The 19,139-nt window shown below is 46.1% G+C and overlaps 1 protein-coding gene across 1 annotated transcript in view; it reads left to right on the top strand.

The window, feature by feature from the left end:
- Nucleotides 1-19,139, top strand: part of RNF213 (ring finger protein 213) — a 55,311-nt gene that overhangs the window by 33,525 nt on the left and 2,647 nt on the right. Inside the window, exons 34-62 of the mRNA XM_054171093.1 lie at nucleotides 209-356; nucleotides 698-833; nucleotides 1,248-1,436; nucleotides 1,895-2,034; nucleotides 2,450-2,604; nucleotides 2,964-3,173; nucleotides 3,545-3,726; nucleotides 4,497-4,617; nucleotides 4,728-4,828; nucleotides 5,090-5,272; nucleotides 5,795-5,958; nucleotides 6,057-6,159; nucleotides 6,871-6,985; nucleotides 7,873-8,080; nucleotides 9,308-9,495; nucleotides 9,825-9,953; nucleotides 10,638-10,748; nucleotides 11,317-11,559; nucleotides 12,205-12,286; nucleotides 12,857-12,891; nucleotides 13,216-13,310; nucleotides 14,727-14,886; nucleotides 15,186-15,366; nucleotides 16,187-16,281; nucleotides 16,865-17,116; nucleotides 17,432-17,564; nucleotides 18,135-18,218; nucleotides 18,552-18,732; nucleotides 18,856-19,057. Of these exons, the coding sequence (XP_054027068.1) occupies nucleotides 209-356; nucleotides 698-833; nucleotides 1,248-1,436; nucleotides 1,895-2,034; nucleotides 2,450-2,604; nucleotides 2,964-3,173; nucleotides 3,545-3,726; nucleotides 4,497-4,617; nucleotides 4,728-4,828; nucleotides 5,090-5,272; nucleotides 5,795-5,958; nucleotides 6,057-6,159; nucleotides 6,871-6,985; nucleotides 7,873-8,080; nucleotides 9,308-9,495; nucleotides 9,825-9,953; nucleotides 10,638-10,748; nucleotides 11,317-11,559; nucleotides 12,205-12,286; nucleotides 12,857-12,891; nucleotides 13,216-13,310; nucleotides 14,727-14,886; nucleotides 15,186-15,366; nucleotides 16,187-16,281; nucleotides 16,865-17,116; nucleotides 17,432-17,564; nucleotides 18,135-18,218; nucleotides 18,552-18,732; nucleotides 18,856-19,057 (4,326 nt within the window). The remainder of the gene's footprint in view (nucleotides 1-208; nucleotides 357-697; nucleotides 834-1,247; nucleotides 1,437-1,894; nucleotides 2,035-2,449; nucleotides 2,605-2,963; nucleotides 3,174-3,544; nucleotides 3,727-4,496; nucleotides 4,618-4,727; nucleotides 4,829-5,089; nucleotides 5,273-5,794; nucleotides 5,959-6,056; nucleotides 6,160-6,870; nucleotides 6,986-7,872; nucleotides 8,081-9,307; nucleotides 9,496-9,824; nucleotides 9,954-10,637; nucleotides 10,749-11,316; nucleotides 11,560-12,204; nucleotides 12,287-12,856; nucleotides 12,892-13,215; nucleotides 13,311-14,726; nucleotides 14,887-15,185; nucleotides 15,367-16,186; nucleotides 16,282-16,864; nucleotides 17,117-17,431; nucleotides 17,565-18,134; nucleotides 18,219-18,551; nucleotides 18,733-18,855; nucleotides 19,058-19,139) is intronic.

Here is a 19,139-nt window from a genome sequence, read left to right as displayed (position 1 = left end):
GTTTGGAAGGGCCACAAAATGTGCATCATGCACTTGATAGCTGCAGGAGAGCTTGGATTTGCCTGAGATGGGAGGAAAATTGGGAGAAGTGCCACCAGGGGGACAGGCCCTTTCTAGAGAGCACTATAATCATTTTAAGAGGGATGTGTTGGGGCAAAGGTGTAAAAGTGAAGAGTAACAAACTTGTTCTCACACTGTTGCTGGGAAGGGTGAGATCCTGGACACCACTGTGCTCCTGAGGACCTGCGTACAAAGTGCTGTAGGGATGCTGCGGGACCAAAAGGAAGATCATAGCCGAAGCAGAAGGCGAATTAAGATTCTCCTTGGCCTTCTGTCCAAAGAGGATGACTTCAAAGGTATGTGTTGCCTGGCTACAGGTCTAGGGCACCACCAAAACATGTCAGCTAGTTCTCTGGGGACCCACAGATCCTTGCTGTAGTGTAGACGAGGTGGGTCTCTCAGGCAATCTCGCAAGGGAGTGCGTGTCTGTGCTCCGGTCTGTCGCTACTTTGATGGCTGTAGGGCTTTTCCTGGAGTTCAGGTTGTGGCTTTTTCCTCTGGCTGTTATGGTTTGTTGTTTTTTTTCCCCCCCTGTTGGCTAATTATTGAAATAATTGTAAAATGCTGTACTTGGTGTGATACTTGGGTTTGGATCCAGTGCCAACAGAGAACATGCAAGTTCCCTCTTGTTTCCTAGCCCTTTTCCTGAAGGTAACAAAGGCTCGTCTCTCCAGCCTTTTGAGGAAGCAAGAAGAAAATTCCTTTCACCCCAAAAACTGGGTGCTTCGAGAGGCTTCTAACCTCACTGCTCTCCAGGAGGCAGGTACCTTCAGGTGAGGACAGCAGCAGTATTTTATAACCTGCAGGCTTCCCAGAAAAGTCTGCAAATGGCAACTGTGCAGCAGAGACAGCAGTTTTAGGTAACCTGACTATCTGCAGTGTCAGTCTCCAGTCTGGGCTGGAAACTCCAAAGGTAGTTTTGTCCTCTCCTGGCTCCTGAGGGAGGGTGACTGGGACAGTAGTGTAAGAATGCACAAGTGCTCAGAGTGGAACAGTATGATTACAGGCAAGCCATGAGTGAGAAAAATGTAGGTCGTTGTTACTGGTATTATTTTCCCCTTAGAGGTAAGATTAGGACTTTCTCATGTGCAAATGTCAGCAAGTTTTCAGGACAGCCACCTCCTGGTTTGCTGATACCTGTTGCTCACCTTCCCTCTGGATTTCTTGGTCTCTTTCTGCCCCCAAAGGCACACCTTGTGGAAGCGAGTCCAGAACGTGATCACTCCATTCCTGGCTCTCCTGATTGCTGTCATAGACAGAAATGGCAATCTGGAGCTGCTGGCCAGGCCGGCAGCTAAATGGGTGACAAACCTATGGATGTTCATCTTCAGTGATACAAAGCTTCTGACTGTCCCTTACGGTGTGGGTAAGAACAGGTGAGCCACTGGAGAGAGCAGCAGGAGGGCTTGGCTGGCAGCACTGGGACCAGTCCAGCGCTGGCTTTAAATCCCTGTGGGAGACAGACGCTGCTGGCTGCTCCCCTGTGCTGTGCCAAAGGCAGCAGGGCAGTTCCTGGTGACTTCAGAAGCCTGTTCTTTCTACCTTATCCCAGTATTCCTGGGCTTTGCTCTCTACCTCTTGACATGCTTACGCTTCTCACCCAGCTCCTGAAGCCCACAGGTCATCCATTATAGCTCTGTTCCCAGGGAGCGCCTACTGCGAAGTCCTAATGCTACCCAGTTGGCAGGATGAGCTGGACTCAGGAGTCCTTCAGTTCTTTGTTTCTTTCATCCCCTTCTAGGGCTAATCTCTTGCTTTCTGCCGCTTTGTGCCTCTGTCTGAATTTGTTTCCCAGGCAAAAGCCCAGGGCATTAATGACCTTTTCATCTCCTAGCACTCAGCCAGAGATAATTCTGGTGCAGAACAACATGATGGTGTCATCTGAGGCTGGCAATGAGATGCCTTTCAGCTGGAGGATAAAGGAATACTTGGATGAGATGTGGTTGGAAGCTCAATATATCCAGAACACTGAAGGTGAGGGCCTGACTTGAGCTTGTGACATGGAGCAACTCCAGCCACCTACTCTGTAAACTCTGGTTTGTCACTACTATACCTCTACCTTTCTGTGACTCTGGAGTCACCACCAGTCCCTCTGTGCTCATGTGAGCCAGCAGAGCTATGCACAACTTGCTTTTCTTTGTGCTTCTCACTGTTGGTCTTTCTCACATGTTCTGTGCCTTTCTATTCAAAATGCTGTGGAAATGCCAAGAGCTGATGACAAGGTGAGATTCCATAAATAAGACACTGATGCTGAGAAGGCCTGACCTCCAGTTCCTTGTTAGTGCTGTATGCATCAGTGATTAATTAGGTGTCAGTCTCTTTCGGATAGAAGCTGTCAAACCCAGCTTCCTCCTAATACTTGGCTTCTCTCTGCACTCTCATTTTCCAGACCAAGCTGAGAAGTTTGTGGATATCTTCCAGAAAACTGCACTAGGAAAATTTATCTCTACTCTGACTGAGGAAGAAAGGCAGATGCTCTTCCAGTGCTATATCAAAGACTTTATTGTCATGACCATTGGTGTGTCCTCCCTAGAGGAGCTGCAGGTTAGTGTCTGGAACAAGAGCTGGAAACCCTTTGGAGAGAAGAGCAGGATGCTTGTGAACATCCCCTCCTGTATCGATCTTGTCTTCTCAGATAAAATCTCTTTCTGAGACAGACTAATGGCCAGGTAGCCACAAAGCATTTGACACTGAATGGCTGCTGAAATTGCTGAGCCCTTACTCAGAAAAGCACTTCCAAAGGAGCACCTGCAAAACACATCATTTAAGGCTCTTTGTAAAGTTACTGATTCTCTTACTGTGGATTTTGCCAGAACTGCCAGGACAAAACTCATAAATCTTCTATTTGCATTTTGGTTTTTAACCTTTTCTTCCCCTCCCCCCTCTTTCCCCTAAACTTCCAGTGTCTGCAAATTGCCTTCTTATCCTGCATAGAGGAGTGGAAGGCCACATCTCCCAGGAGAGAGGAGACAGTGCCATCCTTGCCTTGGGTCCACCTTGGATACAATCAATTCAAGAGTCGCCTGCAGAACTTCTCTAGGATCCTGGCTGTACACCCCCATGTGGTTGGCTACCTTGGGCAGAAAGGATATGGAATACCACATTCAGAGATGGTAAAGTCACTAAGAAGCATTTTGTGATCCTCACCCCTAGCAGTGAGCTCTGTCTTCCCTGAACCAGCTAATGTGCAGTCTCCTTTTGATTTTGGCAACAGCCAAGCGGGAAGCATAAGGTCAGGGAATAATTTGCTGTTACCATTATTACTAGCAGGTTTTAAAATAGTTTCACTTGCTTTTTGCATCAGTTACTAGGATGAGCTAATGATCCAAGCCATGAGCATGACAATTCCAGAGCTTAAGATAATCAATTAGACCATTATTAGGTAGAACACAAGCTGCAGCAAACCACACTGAGAGCCCAAGGCTTATAAATGATTCTGAAATGCAGCTGTCGTGTTATACTCACAGCCTGTGTGTGCCTCTAGGTTTTAGATGTGTTGGCTGCAATGGTATGTGCTGAAGAGCTGGAGAGCCAAGTGCAGACAGCCTGTCCAGAGGTCTGGCTGCAGAAAGTGAAGAACCTTCGAATGCCTATTGAATTCCTTTGTGTAGAGAAGGGTTCGCCGAGGAGTGGTGTTCGGTGCCATCAGCTGCTCAAAGAACTTGAGTAAGTACCCCTGACAGATTCTCAACCTTGATCTTTTGCCTTGCTGTTAATAAGGGTATCAGTGCAGGCTGAGAGCTGCTCTGGTACTGCTTTTCTCAGATGAAGACTTTGCAAACCTTTCCAGGTTCCTGCTAGGCTCAATTAACACACCAGACACCAATAACTAGATTGATGTATTTAGCCTCATCTTGTGTAGATTCTCTCTCTAAAATCTGGCAGCATCATCCAGTGCATTCCAGCTGGGTTCAGGGCTTCCTGTTAACCAGCAATGTGTCCTCTCCCAGTTCATCCTTGTGCTTAGACTGTGAGAGATGGGGAACCTCACTGCATCTAAGACAGATGTCTTCCTCTTGGACGACAAGGCTAGAGAGCTACTCTGGTTAAGCTAAACAAGGTCTGTGGGGAAACTAAAGGGAAGAAAGTTAACTCAGTTGTGATTATTTATTTTTTTTTAATTGCTTCCTTGATACAAAGGTTAGAGGTGTGGGAAGGTCTTTGCAGTGGTCCTAGTTCTGCTGCAGTGCTGAGTACAGGACAGACTCTGGTGCCATCAGCTTGCTGTGTTAGATGCTGTGAGGTGTTTTGTCCTTGACAAAAAGCCAGGGGTGATGACCAAAGGGCAAAGCAAGAAGTTGGCATGAGAAGTGCACAGTTGCTGAGGTGGTGAGCATGAAAAGCAGTGAGGTCATGAGGCTGACCTGATGCTTCACTTCCATTCACGCTCTCAGCTCATCATTGTACTCTTTGGAATCACCTTTTCCTCCCCACAGTGTCTGCTGGAACCGGGTATTCTGCATGTCTCTGTTTGTAGAACATGTGTTGTTGGGCAGCAACACTCTGATGCCAGAATTTGAGACTGTAGTGAAAAAATACACTTTGTGTCTTGCCCAGGTAAGCAAAGCTCTGAGCTCACCTCTTCCCTCTTTGCTTCTGCTGATTGTGTGCACTTTTGCCTCAGGTTTTAGAGCTGAGTCATTTAGCTCTGTCATTTTCCTCCGCAGTGTTTTCAGCACAATTCAGACATGAAGACTCATCCAACTTTTATTGCAGTGATGAAAGTACTGTGCCAATGTAAGGATGAAGTCAGCAACAAGCTCTACAGGTACTGACATTGAGACAAGTTGCAGGGCCAGCACGAATCTTGCCTGTGTCACCAGCGCATTCCTGAGCATAAGGCAGTGCTGCCTACAATGTCATGAAAGCCAAATAAAGAGCAATAACTTTTATGCTGCACTTGAAGCTAAGCAGTTAGCCAGCAGGTCTTGTTATCATTTCTTGGTCTGGTTGCAGATGAGCAGCCTTATTAAAGGCCTTTGGTAAGACAACACTGAAGGAATTGTTTGTTGCTGTTTCTGAATTACAGCTGTGGTCTGGAGCCATGTGGCATCTGCCTGAATGAGCCGAAGGACCCAGTCTGCCTGCCTTGCCACCACCTGTTCTGTCAGAAGTGCATCAGAACGTGGCTAGTACCAGCACAGATGTATTGTCCATACTGCAGAGTTACCCTGGAGAATGATGTTGATTTAAATGTCTCTGTGGAGCTCAGGTACTCCCCCTTCCCAAGGTGGAAGCCTCACAACAGGGCTGCGTCTGCTTGTGTGGAGGAACTGATTTGTAACTGAGGTTGTCAGTGTCAGCAGAATAGGTAGAGGGAGCTCTGCTCTGGCTGGAATCAGAACAGATCCTGTTCATTTTCTGTTTACTCTTTCAAAAGAAGGGAGGAAATTTCCTTGGCTCATGTTAGGAAACCATAGTTAGGAAACCCTGTCAAGTGAAAGCACTGTCAGTGAGTGAATCAGGCAAGAGAACTGCTTGTCACTTTGGATTGCTTTGTGATAGCTTAGCAAACAACTCTCAGTGAAAGTATCTGGCATCGCATTGCCATTTGTGATCTTGGTTGTCAACATGACACAGCCTTTACAGAGTGAAGTGTTGCACAAATCCAGCCTTTAGGAAAGCTGGCAGAGCAGCTCACCATGGTGACTTTTGCCTCTCTCTGCTTTGCTTCATCTGTTCTGTAAGTGATTCTGTTTGAACACTGTCCTAATGCTTTTTACCTTTCCCCCAGGAATGCCATAGCAAAAAATGCCCTGTTCAGGCAGAGATGCAATAATTTCTTCATAGATGTGGTCACTACCATGTGCTTTAAGGACAATGAACCCCCGGAGGCAAAGGTGATCCAAGAGCTCCTTAGTCTGCTGTTTGTTGACAGGAGACTCCTGAAAGGTTCAGGTGAGCCACCTTCATCCTGATGCTCAGCCTCGTGCAGCTGATTCTCTTGCCACTTCCTCTCACCTGCCAAACTTGTCTTCTTTTTCTTGTCTCCACAGAGCACCCTGCTATCTACACAAAATTTCTGTCCCCATTTAATGATGAAGTGGATGAAACTCCCATCATCCGCTCAGTAATGCTGAAGCTCCTCTTGAAGTACAGGTGAGCACAGTCAGACAGTGGATGGGGGTTACCCTAGGGGTGGTTCAGCTTTGTTTGCCATGACCTCATCAAACCAATGTGATTGTTGTCCTCACTTCCATGCTGCTCATTTAAATTGAATTGTGACAGGTGAATTTCATCCTGTGCCTTTGTATTAGTTATGCAGCTTGGCTGTCTTGCATGTGGCTTGTGTTGAAGCATCTCACCAGCCTATGCCAAGGTTTCCTTAGCTATTCTTGACCTAAACCAGTGCTGAACATGGATGGCTCAGGTAACCTAGGAGCATCTAATTGATATGCTTTAGATCAGCAGGGCATTGCTCCTCGCCCACAGATGTTTCATCAGCAATGATCTTTGCCTTCCACAGGCCTCTCCATTCACACCAGCTCCTCCAGCCTCCCTTAGCAGTCACTGCACTGAAAAGCAGTTTCCCAAGTGTGATCAACTCCTAATTCAGATACTTAAAATAGATCAGATGACTTATGGCCTAGAAATGCTAATTTGCCGTTGTTGATGATAGAAATAGGCTCAGACAGAAACTGGATGACATCTAGCAAAACACACCACACTTGCCTTTCCATCTTCCAGATGGAGCCAGAGTGACCCTCACCTGTCACATGGAGATAAGTAGTGGTTTGACCATGATTGAGAACATTAGTAGTAGCTCTCAGTATTGCAGCTGTGGTAAGGGAGTGTTTCTCTTTCCTGTAGCTTCAATGAAGTAAAGAATGATGTGCAGCACTACCTGTCCCAGGTAGAGCACAACCAGATCCTTGAGAAAAATGATAAAAAGGAACTCTACTTGCTTTTTGTCAACTGCCTAGAGGTAAGAGTGGGGCAATGAAACTGTTGCAGGAATAAAAGAAAAAAACCAGAAGCAATTAACCAAAACCCCAACAACAATGAAAAGAGTAGAAATTCTTCTGCAGTTCTAGGCAAGTTGTTTTGTGCTTGTAGCTATCTGCCCAGCTAGAAATCCCCAAAGGAATTTTATGTCAAATCACCTGCTCAGAATTTCAGTTCCTCAGTCACTAGCTTTGCTTCTTGAGGTAAGGCTTGGGTGGTTTTGCAGCATTGCATAAATTTTCTCAGACACTGTGGACAGGTGTCTTAAGTGAGGCCAAGTATGACTCAAACTCCAATGCAGGAATGTAGCAGATAGGAGGATTTCTGGTTGCAGTAGTCCACTACTGGACTACTTCCTTCTTTTCACAGGCACCTTTGTGTTGGTAGAGCTTTAGGTTACGCTGTTTGAATTGTTCCCTTTCCTCCCTTTGCATCACTTCAATACTTTGGACAATTTTAAGCAAACCTGACACTAGGGTGGAGGTTTCATTTCTTAGTGTTCATTAAAATGGTGACTTTGTAGATCAGATGAAAATTTGTATTCTTGCTAAGGGAAAGACAGGTGGAGCTGGGTACCTTGGAATATGTGATGTGTGTTTCAGCATGTGTGTGGGCAGTCAGCATGCTCATAACTCTTGCTCAGCTACATGCTTAGAAATATGGGAGAGTGCTTAGGTGCATTGCTGAAAATGGTGTTTGGTGATGTGGCAGAGGCTTTGATAAGCACTGGAGAGATCACAGGGAGGAGCTGATGGCATTGGGGTGGAGGGTGCAGTGTGTGGATCTGCTGAAGATACAAAGCACGACTGCACAGGATCTTAATGCCTTTGGTTCTGCTACTCATGCGCTATTCTGGCTCACCTTTAGGATTCCATGTGTGAAAAGTCTGAGGGCAGTCTTGGATATAACCAAATAAATGATCTGCCTGGAGACAGAGGCTTTCCAGATGACTACCTCCCAAAGAACAATCAAAGTCCTCAGGAATCATCTGTTGAGTATCTGCAGGCAGTGGCCAAGGTTCGCTTGTACCTGAGAAAGGCTGCAGAGCTGCTCTTTGACCTGCATGAGACCACAGGTAAATAATCCTGCTGTCAAAGGGAAATGCTGCAGACACAGCCAAGACACCCTGGGGAGGTGGGCTGGACACTGGCAGTGCACCTGTGCTGTGCTGGAACTTCTTGTGATGCATGGCCAAGAACAAGTGCATCAGCTTTCCATTTTTGCTCTTTCACCAGTGCCACAGCCATTATTGGTTCCCTTTACCATCTATTAGCAGTGTTCTGTAACAAGCAGCAAGGCTGTGCCAGTGACCCCAGGGGTGCAGTTACACAGCAGTTGTGCCTTTGGAAGAGATTTATTTTATCCTCTGGATGCTGACAATGAAATTTTATTTGAGCCAACTAAATTGAACTTTAATGACCAAACAAAGTATAAATGATGCTTCAGACCTGCTGTAAAGTTTATTGGTTTATGTGAATGAGAGCTCTGCACAGCTGAGAAGGATTAGGAGATACTTAAAAGCAAAAATTTTGAGCTGGTTTGCTGACCCTACAAAGGAGAACAGTGTGTGGAGAGTCTCAGATACTTACACTGTTACACTGTTCATGAAGCATCAAAGTGTATTAACAACTAGGAATTAATTGTGTTGGGACTTCAGCTTCCAGCCCTTATATTGAGGATGCCAGGGTAGCGAAGTGTGTCTCAGGAGATCATTCTCAGGAAGCACCATCACCTTGGCAGCAAAGGAAAGCTATTTCTGAGAAAGGTGAAAGAGCTCTGAGAATGAATTACCTACTAGTAAATGGGAAAACTTGTCCTTGAGAGAAGGAAATGGAAGTAGAGAATGGTATCCTCTGCTGAGGAAATGAATCCTTGTCTAAGATGTTGCTGAGGAAACACTCCAGATAAGCATTTAAGGAAGAAAGTGCTCTCAGGTTTTCCTGTATAATTTAGTCAGTCCTAGTAAAAGGTGATAGAACAAGGAGAAATGGCCTGAAATTGTACTGGGGAGCTTTATCTTGGGTTTGGGGGAAAATCTCTGGTCAGGCACTGGAACAGGCTGCTCAAGTCAGTGGTGGAGTCACTGCACCTGGAGGCGTTCAAGAAACGTGTGGCCATAGCGCTTCAGGACATGGTTTAATGGCCAGGGTGGTGTTAGGTGTTTGGTTAGATTCAATGACCTTAGAGGTCTTTTCCAACCACACCAATTCTATGGGAAGGAGCCTGGTGCTACAGCTCATGCTGACGGAAGAGTTTTGCAAGGTAGGATGTGGCTTTGCCTCTTATTTTTCTTTTCCTCCAGAGCAAGACCAGAGAGAGAAGTGTCATTACCTGGCAAATGTGAGAGCTTTCTGTGGCCTCACCAAGAATGACTGGCATCATGTCTACCTCGTCCGGGTGATTGCCAGTCAGTATGGGATGGAGTTTGCTCAGAAGCTTCTCACAGAGGCCCAGTTCAACTGGGTGTTCCCAGGGGAAATTCTGCAACAGGTGAAGAGCAGCTGTCTCCTTGATGATGGCTCTGATCTCCTCTTGGTTTTCAGTTTGTGAGCCTTTGGGGGGGGTTCTGCTGTTGTGTGGCAGAAACTACACAATCATCTTCGTGACCACAGTAGGAGTGGCTGCGAAGATGATTCCTTCTCGCATGTTGTGGAATGGAGTCTCTTGTGGCTGTGAGAAGCCTTCTGAGTTGCCACACCTGCTTGCTGTCTCTTTGCAAAGGCTGAAATGCCACAGTTCTTGGGAGGAAGAGGAGGTTCTGCCTTCTCCAATGTCTGGTTAATGTCCACAGTCCTCACCATGGGCTTTTCCCTGTGTAGGTAGGGGACAGCCAGGACAGCCACATCGATCGTTACCTGCTGTGTGGCAAGAGTTACAAAGTCCTGCGTGATGCTGTGGGGAAAGCCATGATGGATTGTGAGATTGAGGGTCTTCTGGAGGCAGAGCAGGTAGGCCATGTCCCATAATCCTATTGTGGGTTCTGGATGGCCAGTGTTTTTTCTTTATTAGCAGCATCTCTTCTAGCAGAGATGCCTGGGCTGCCTTTGCTTGAAAGCTACTGTGGCTGATACTGGCAGGCACCCATTTGCTTTACTTCCCCACTTGTGTTCCAGCATATGTAACTCTGAGGCTGTTTTCTGTTGGCCTTGTTTTTTTTTCATGTCACTCTTCTCCCCTTGGAGAATAGAGGAAGTTTCACCTAAACATAAGGAAAAAACCTTTTCCACTGTGAGGCTGACAGAGCACTGGAGCAGGCTGCCCAGAGAGGTTGTGGAGTCTCCTTTTCTGGGGACTTTCAGAACTGACCTGATCTTGGGCAGCCTGATCTAGGCAGACATGCTGATTGTGATTTATTTCACTCCTTGTGCTGTTGTGATTTGAAGGCTTGTACAGGTCGCTGCTACTGAGGTTGCAGTTAGGAGAATAAAATACTTCAGAGGTTTCTGATGTAAAATCCTCTGTCAGCTTGAGTGCTGTCAGATGACTCATTTATGGCTTGAACAGCCATTCCTGCACTATCCCTTCTCATTTGTGGGGTGAGCTTTACCACAGACCTGCTGAAGCCTACATAATCCAGTACCTGTGACAGCTACAGCCTGTTCTCTGCTCTACCATCAGTTCTTCTGTTGTAGGTATCTAGTGGCTCTCCAGCTGTACAGTCTGTCCATCTGCTCCTGGCTATTTTCAGAGAGGTCACTACCCTGTATGGAGCAAGTCATTCAAGCCTTCACCCCAAACAGCAGGTAAGGTACTTCATTTTGGAAGGAAAGTGACAAACTTGCTTGGTTGAGAAGGATGAATGAGATTTGGAATCATTGGTGGAAGAGCATTTTGCTCTTCTGGCCCAAATAAGGTTATGTCCCCACCTGCACAGCCTGGAAATGTTTTCAAAGCAGGACCAACACAGGATGCTCCTTACAACTACCTGAAACTAGGCTGTAGTGAGGTGGGGGTTGGTCTCTTCTCCCTAGTATCAGGTGATATAATGAGAGGAAATGGCCTGAAATTGTGCCAGAGGAGGTTTAGATTGGATATTAGGAAAATCTACTTCAGTGAAAGAGTGGTCAGGCTTTGGAACAGGCTGCCCAGGGAGGTGGAGTCCCCATCCTTGGAGGTGTTCAAGAAACGTGTGGACATGGCACTTCAGGATGTGGCTTAATGGTCATGGTGGTCTTAGGTCAGTGGTTGGACTCTGAGGTCTTTGCCAACCAAAACAGTTCTATGATTCTGTGGGAAGCAGCTGGCAGTCCTCTTCAGTTTGGTGGGCAATTCTCATGCTGGGTTTTTATTCTTGCAAATGTATGCTTTCAGCAAACAGATGCTATGATTAAGTTCATCCAGAACTCCCAAGTCTTGAATTCTCCAGACCTGCAGCACTTTGCAGCTTCTCTTGTGATGAATGAACTGTCATCTGTGACAGTGGATCCTCGAAGCTTCAGCCACCGTGGAGTCCTAATGGAAATGGCTGTTCACACTGCAGCTGTCCTGCTCTGTGGGCAGAACCCCATCCTGCAGCCCCTGAGGAACCTGGCATTCCGTCCAGACACCATGCAGGTAAAGAGATTTAACTCAGATGGCAACTCACCATATTGCTGGGCTTCTCATGATCTCCTGGCTCTCCATAATCTAACCTTTCTCAACCATCAGAAGCACCAAGTTAACTCTTTCAGCTGTGAATTGCTGCTCTCTGGTTCTTTCAGTGTGGTTGGGGTTAATTAGCACTCCTCAAGGTACCTCTGCATCCTGAGCAGTGTCAGGCAAATACTTTTGCTGCTGTTGGGGTGAACAAGTGTAAAAGCAGTTGGCAGGTCATGCTGTGGAGACCTGTGGTGTTCTGAGGATAACAGCTCATGGAGCTCTAGGCTGAGTCAGGGTGGAGGGATCTGCTGCTCTCTTTCTTCTGGCTAGCCAACACATAAGGAAATGTGCTGGTACACAACAGGGTACATCAGGCCGCAGCAAGAGAAATCAGCTCAGGGTGTCTAGAGAGTGCACATGCAAGTATTGACAGTTCTGGAGGGTGGATTTTCAAAGGCAGAACTGGAAAATCTGCAGGAACATCATCTGCACAACCTCTGCTTTCAGATGTCTCTTGTTTCCTGTCATGAATGTGAGGGACTCACCCAGTCAGGGACTGCTATGGGAAGGACCTAATTTATGCATTCATTTGTCACTCTTTTTTTCCTTTTTCTTCCTTAGCACTCTTTCCTGCCTACAATGCCAGAAGATATGATGGCTCAGGCGAGGGCCATGGCAGACCTGGCTGGTCTGCGCTGGTACAGTAAGTGCTCCTGAGTGCCTGGGAAGGGAGGTGAAGGATAATCCTTGGGTTTGGAATAAAACCCTTCCAAATGTAGGGGCACACACACACTCCTCTCATCAGCATAAGTTACCCCTTGTAAATTAAGATTTATGGCTACAATTTATGCACCAAAGTGCATTGAGGTTCTGCTCAGTTTCAGGCTTAGAACTGTTTACAAAGTGTGAGTGGAAGGACCTCGACCTTTCCTATTCTGCCAGTGTTAAATGGTGTGAGCAGAAGGGCACTTTGCCTTCTTCTTGGCTAGCTTTCAGTTCCCTGCTTCCTGCAGATCTGCAGAGTGGGATTGTTCATGTTTACCAGGCTCTTGGGACTGAGTAGCAAAACCTTTCAGGCTTCCATTCCTTGTTCTCAAGGAGAGAAGGAGTGAAAAATTCTTTGGGTTGCTACATAGGCCCATCACTCCTTTCAGCTTTGATTAGATCTTGAAGCATATTTCTTGCTCCAAGATAATAGTCACTGTGGAAGGAAATAACAGGAACTTTATCAATGTCTTGCTTTGAACACTGTCCTTTTTATTTCTCTTCATAGCATGTCCAAACGGCCACCCCTGTGCTGTAGGAGAGGTAAGAACCTGTTGGGGTTTTTAAGCAGGCAGAGTTTTCAGCAATAAGCTGTTGCAGTTTGTTTACTGGTTTGAATGTTCCATTGCAGAGTGGTTCGTTTTCTAAACTCTCTATTAGTCATTTTTGGCTCATGTAATTTAAAATTCAGGATAGTTCTAAACCAGCTTGTACCATAAATCTGGGAAACAAGGGGCAGAGCTTCTTTGCTCAGTAATACAGCAGTTCTTGAATTAACCAATTACACCTTGGATATTTGTTTCATTCTTTCTCTGCCAGAGAGGCTTCTACTCTGGAATTCAGTGTTCTCATTTTGCTTTTTACTAGTGTGGCCTCCCCATGGAAACTAGCTACTGTGTGGACTGTGGTGCCCAGATTGGAGGGGTGCACCATAAACTGCTACAAGGCTTTCAGGAACAGAGGTATGCTTTGAGCTGTTGACCTTGCTTTCAGGGCTCAGTGGTTTAGTACTGTCATTATTCAAGGCAAAAGGTAGCAACCACTGCATGCTGCCACCTGATGAGTAGTGTGGGAGTCCCTGTTAGCACAGACATTGGCCTCTGAGGAGAAAGAGGCTCAGCTGTTAGTGCTGGTGTATGCAGAAACAGCCTTCACATAGATCTTGTCAGGCTGCTGGTTTAGGGTTTTACATCTTCCTGCTCAGCCAGGCTGATATAGCTATTCATAGAATCATAGAATAGTTTGGGCTGGAAGGGACCTTTAAAGGTCATCCAGTTCAAAACCCCTGCAGAAAGCAGAGACAGGGTGCTTGGTTGCATGGTCTAGGTGATTAGGTGGTGTTGGATGATAGGTTGGACATGATGATCTTGAAGGTCTCTTCCAACCTGGTTTATTCTATTCTATCCCCAACTAGATCAGGTTGTTCAGAGTTCCATCAAACTTGACCTTGAATGGCTCTAGGGATGGGGCCTTCAGCACCTCCCTGGGCAACCTGTTCCAGTGTTCTGCCACCATCATAGCAGAGAACTTCTTCCTAATGTCTAATCTAAATCTGCCCTTCTCTAGGTTAAAACCATTGCTTCTTGTCTTACTGCTACATGCCCTGGTAAATAGTCCTTCCCCAGCTTTCTTGTAGGTTCTCTTCAGGTACCAAGAGGCAGTATTTTCTCAAATGCATCAGCAGGATTCAAGAACTTCTACCAGAGCTCCACTAACTGATTTGTGCTCCCTCCTCCTTGATTCTCTGGATGAGCACTTAACAGCCCTTGTGTATCAATGTTGAAGTTACTTATTCTAACAGCAGTGGCTTCTCATCCATCCAGTGTGGAGCTGGTTAATCTTGCTTTGCAGGGCAGAACATTGCCTTTCATAGAAAATGTATTAGGAAGGGATGTCCAAGGAAGAACCATCAGCCAGCAGCACCACCTTGGCTTCTTTTATGTACAAAACTTGCTGGAAGGACAGGCTGAGGGAGCTGGGGGTGTTCAGCCTGGAGAAGAGAAGGTTCTGAGGAGACCTAGTAGCATCCTGCCAGTACCCAAAGGGGTCCTGCAGGAAGAATGGAGAGACTGTTTAGGAAGGCCTGCAGCGATAGGATGAGGGGCAAAGGCTTCAAACTAGAGAAGGGCAGATTTAGACTGGATAGCAGGAAGAAGCTGTTTCCTGTGAGGGTGGTGGAATACTGGAACAGGTTACCCAGGGAGATGGTTGAGGCCCCATCCCTGGACATACTTTGAAGTGAAGCTCAACAGGGCTCTGAGCAACCTGATCTTATTGGGGATGTCCCTGCAGACTGGGAGGAGGTTGGACTAGATGACCTTTGGAGGTCCCTTTCAGCCTGGGCCGTTCTATGATTCTATATATGTGTTTTCTAACAGGAATCTTGAAGACAGAACTCAAACTGGGCATGTGCTGGGAGATGTACAACACAGAAGAACAAAGGGAGTGTCTGACCGGCCCACGTCCCCAGTTGCCGTCGCTCTGATACGCTTGCTCATGCATTTGGCAATGTTGCTGGGAGCCACAAAAGATCCTCAGGTACTTTCCAATATTAGTTCCAAGGGGCCACATGAAGTGTAGATGGAAGCTTTGTATGATGCTGCTCCTTCTCATCATCTTGCAATTTGGGTCCTTCAAGATGCAAAACCCAAACTTGCTTCCCTGCTTGCCCAGGAGTGATTTCAGTTCGTTTGTGCACACTTCACTGCCTTTCTTTGTTCGGGTGGTAGGAATCCTATAGGGTGGAGTTGACTCTCTGGTAAGGCTAATTCTACATGACTTGTGCTTGACCTGGATGTTATTGGCTGTGCTCATTCCTGCCTTTTGTTGCTCTTTAGTCATTTCAAAACATTATCAAGCCACCGGTGCCCAACGCGGTGATTTTCCTGTGTCAGCATATTCAGGAGGACTTGGCACAGCTGACAAAAATTGTGGGGAAGAGCGTGGATGAGACCATCAACATCCTTCATCTTGTCCTATGCAGCCTCCTTAAGAACCCTCATCAGCACCCAGGCCAGTGTAAGGAAAGCTACCTGCCATATCCTATCTGCCAGCCATAGCAGTGTTTTAAGGGCAGCAGTTATTCAGCTACTTTGCTAACAGAACAGTTCCAACAGGCAATAGCTGAGGTGATGAGGAAGATCCAGAAATGTGAGGCTTCCTACTGTAGGGAGTGAAGAATTTTTGGCTGTTTAACTCTTTTGGCTGAGTATGTGAGGTTTGCAGGGTTTGGTTCAGAATTCTGAAGAGGAATTACTGAATGAGTAACCTCATGACACGTTGTCAGAGCTTTCATCTCCCAAGCAGAGGTACTATGCAAAGCACAGTAACTCATGCTGTATATTTTCTACACCTATAGATGACTACCAAGAAGTTATTTTGTGGAAGAGGGGATGGCAGAGTGTGGGTCCTGGTAGAATCTGGAGTTCAAGTTGGCAGGAGTCATAGTGCCATAGAGGGATTTGTATGTAACAGCCACATTTTAGTGTGTGACAGCACAAAGCAGTATTCCAAGCTCTGTTCGTTGGTCTGTCATTGGTCGTGGTCTGACCCTGGAAAACTTGTTGAGCCTTTTGGAGATTATGAATAACTTTTATAAATGTCCACATCAGTCAGGAATGACTGGGCTAAAGCTGAGAACCTGTGATCATTACATGCTGTTTCAGATGATACCCTCCAGCTAGACCAAGACTAAGACCCTTGGTTAGCTTCTAGGACCTCTGTAACTGTTCTTAGCATCATCAGCCAACTTGGAAGGATGGCACATCTGGAAACTTAGAGGATCTGTGCTTTTTTTTAACTGAAGCACTGCAGATGTAAGAAACTCTTCCTGTTGCAGGGCCAGTTAGATTTGATGGTGTGCTCTCCACCAAGGAGAAGAGAAACAGATGGGAAGAAATTGTTGCTGGAACAATCATTGTTCCTGAACTGGAGGTGAGAAATTTGCTGTATAAAACTTCAGTAGCTGAGCAGTTCAAAATCCACTTCTTTGGCATCTGACCTGCTGTGATCTGTGCTGCACTTGTCACCCAGCTATTCTTAAATCCAAGCCATCTCTCACACAACTGCAGGTCAGCTTTAATTTGTAAGGGTCAGCCAACTTTATTCTACCTGTGGAAATGAGTATCTGAGACTGGACTTGTGCTGGGATGATTTTTGTATAGCTGGAAAAGCAGAAATGTCTTAGCTCACTTGAAAGTATTTGCCTAAGTGAACAATATGGTTGCCCCAAATAAATTCTATCCACCTTTTATTTTTTTTCTCCCCTTATCTATCACCTCAAGAGTGAAAGCCTGTGAGCTGCACGAGGGAGAACAAAGAATCATTATATGGTGTACACAGCTGCCATTCAGTGTCTGTCTTAGATGCCTTCCACCTTCTCCTTTGACATGCTTCTGTGTCAGTTGGTGGTCAGGCTGTCAGGGAAATCTATTCCAGTGGAAGTTTAGTGCTATAGCAGATGCTGCCAGTTCAGATTGGATTTTAATGGTGGTTGTGTTGTTTTGTTTTAATGCAGGATTTGGATAAAAAACTTATGAAGTTAAACAGACAAATACAAGAGGATGAGAGAATTTCTTGCAATCCAGTAGTGAAAATAGTGTATGGTGACCCAGGCACTTTCCTGTCCCAGCTGCCAAAGGACAGTCACATCCATCATTCCAGGATGTGGAGCTGCCGAAAGAGGATTTCAGTGGAGAACCTGGGCCATGTAGTCCAGCAAAAGAATGCCAAGGACACTGTCCCTCTCCTCTGGAGGTTTTTGCAGAAGGTGGGTGGGACACAGGAATGAGAGACCACAATGGTCAGAGACCAGTTCACAGACTGGTTGAGGTTGCAAGGGAGCTCTGGAGATGGTCTGGTCCAACTGGGCTGGAGGCAGGTGCCCAGGGCTAAAGCACCATTTGATGACACAGGGTCTTTATTCTCATCACCCTCCAGAATCTTGAGAATTGCACATGTAAAATTGTTTTTGTTGTTGTTTCTTTTTTCCTTTTCAACACTTAAAAAGTGATTCCATAAAAGTATTCAAAACTAGTTTGTCCAAGAACAACCTTACTCGGAGCCTCCCCTTTTCCTCTTCCAGGAAACAGAACTGAGGCTGGTGAAATTCTTACCAGAGATTCTGGCTCTGCAGAGAGATTTGGTGAGGAGATTTCAGAACACTGCTGATGTCAAGCAATGCTCAATCAAAGAGTTCCTCAATGAACCCCTCTCAGGTAAGAAGAGTCTGACAAAACTGTTATAAGTGAAACAAAAAGCATTGGATAGTCCAGCTGGAGAAGAAAGTGAAAACTTCTCTTGAATTTGCAGACTTAAGCCCTCATATTTTCCTTTTTGACACCCATCCAAATGAATTTGAGACCTTTACCCTGGAGTTATGCTTGGAGAAGTCATCTGGTGACTGTAAAGAGAGTTATTAAGCACAGGAGGATTGTTCACAGGGGGTGGGGCTTCTGCTCAGAGACAACCAAGATAAATCCCTGAAGGCAGCAGTAGGCATGTTGAATTTTTAAGCTCTGCCCTAAAAGGTGGAGGGTCATGCAGGATCAGCCCAAGGAGCCATCCAGCCCTGTAGCCTGGGCCAACAGCAGATAATATGGAAGAACATAGCCAGAGCAGATGACTCAACGCCACTAGAAAACTGTTCAAAGTCTATTTAATCTCCCTTGATCTGTTTGAGCAGCTGGCTGAAGTTCAGTGGTATGCTTTGACAATTCTGATGTTAGAGCTTCATAGTGTTGCCAGTAAAAGGTGTTTTAAGGATTTGTCTTCCTGTCATTCCTCAGGTGTGATGAGGGATCTCTTGCAGAGGAGAGTGAATGTGTTTCTGTCTGTATGGAACAAGCTGAGAAGCTCACTGGACACAAATGGTGAGCTCCTTCTTTTCAAATATTGTTTTGAAGGTGATGGAAGCAAGAGCTTACCAGCTGTGAAACACTGCTCCTCTACTCTTTGACAGTTTGAGTTCCTCCTGTCAGTGATGCTGAGATGTCCTCAAAACTGACCTTGGCCATTAAAGGTTTAAGATAATCTGGGTAGATGTGGAAGAATTTGTTTCCTTCCTGTAGTATTCTCACCTGAACTTTCTCCCTTCAGCCCTTATATGTAATGGAAACAGTACTCCTGGTCAGCTCAGGAGAGGCTTGCTCATTGTGGGCTGGTGCTGGGCCACTTCAGACAGTCTTCTCTGCCTTTTATTTCAGGGGAAATTAAACTTCCTAAAGGCTGTTGTGATGTTGACCTGACCCTGGACAGCAAGCTGGAGGTCCTTCTGCCACGTCGACAGGGTCTAGGCCTCTGCTCCACAGCCCTGACCAGCTACCTCATTAGTCTGCACAATGACTTTATCCACTCAGTGAACAAGCACATGAAGGAAGATAACAGGTATGTTGCTGTTCTAGAGAGGCATTTTGGAGGGCTCTGCTTATTAGCTGCTGCTCCACAATCGGCTTTCCCTGCTTCATAAAGGCCTTTCTGTCTAAATGGAGACTGCTTTCTCTTCTGCAGGTACTTGATCAGTCCATCAGAAGTGGCTGACCTGCACTTGATTAGTTATGAAATTGAGAGAGACCTGATTCCTCTGATCTTGGCTAACTGCCAGTACAGCATGGAGAAGGGAGGGGAGACATTGCAGGACTTTGACCTGGAGAGGATCCAGCAGCAAGTTATCAGCAAGTTCCTGCAGGGGAAACCACTTATCACCCTAACGGTAGGAGAAGACAGCTAGCCATGCTTTCTGCAGAAAGCTTCTTAGGTGATGTGGGAGCCCTCCAGTGTTTGCTGCAGCCAGG

Source organism: Dryobates pubescens, chromosome 20 (assembly GCF_014839835.1).
Source record: "Dryobates pubescens isolate bDryPub1 chromosome 20, bDryPub1.pri, whole genome shotgun sequence".
Lineage (NCBI taxonomy): Eukaryota > Metazoa > Chordata > Aves > Piciformes > Picidae > Dryobates > Dryobates pubescens.
This window is presented reverse-complemented; position numbering and strand designations above follow the sequence as displayed.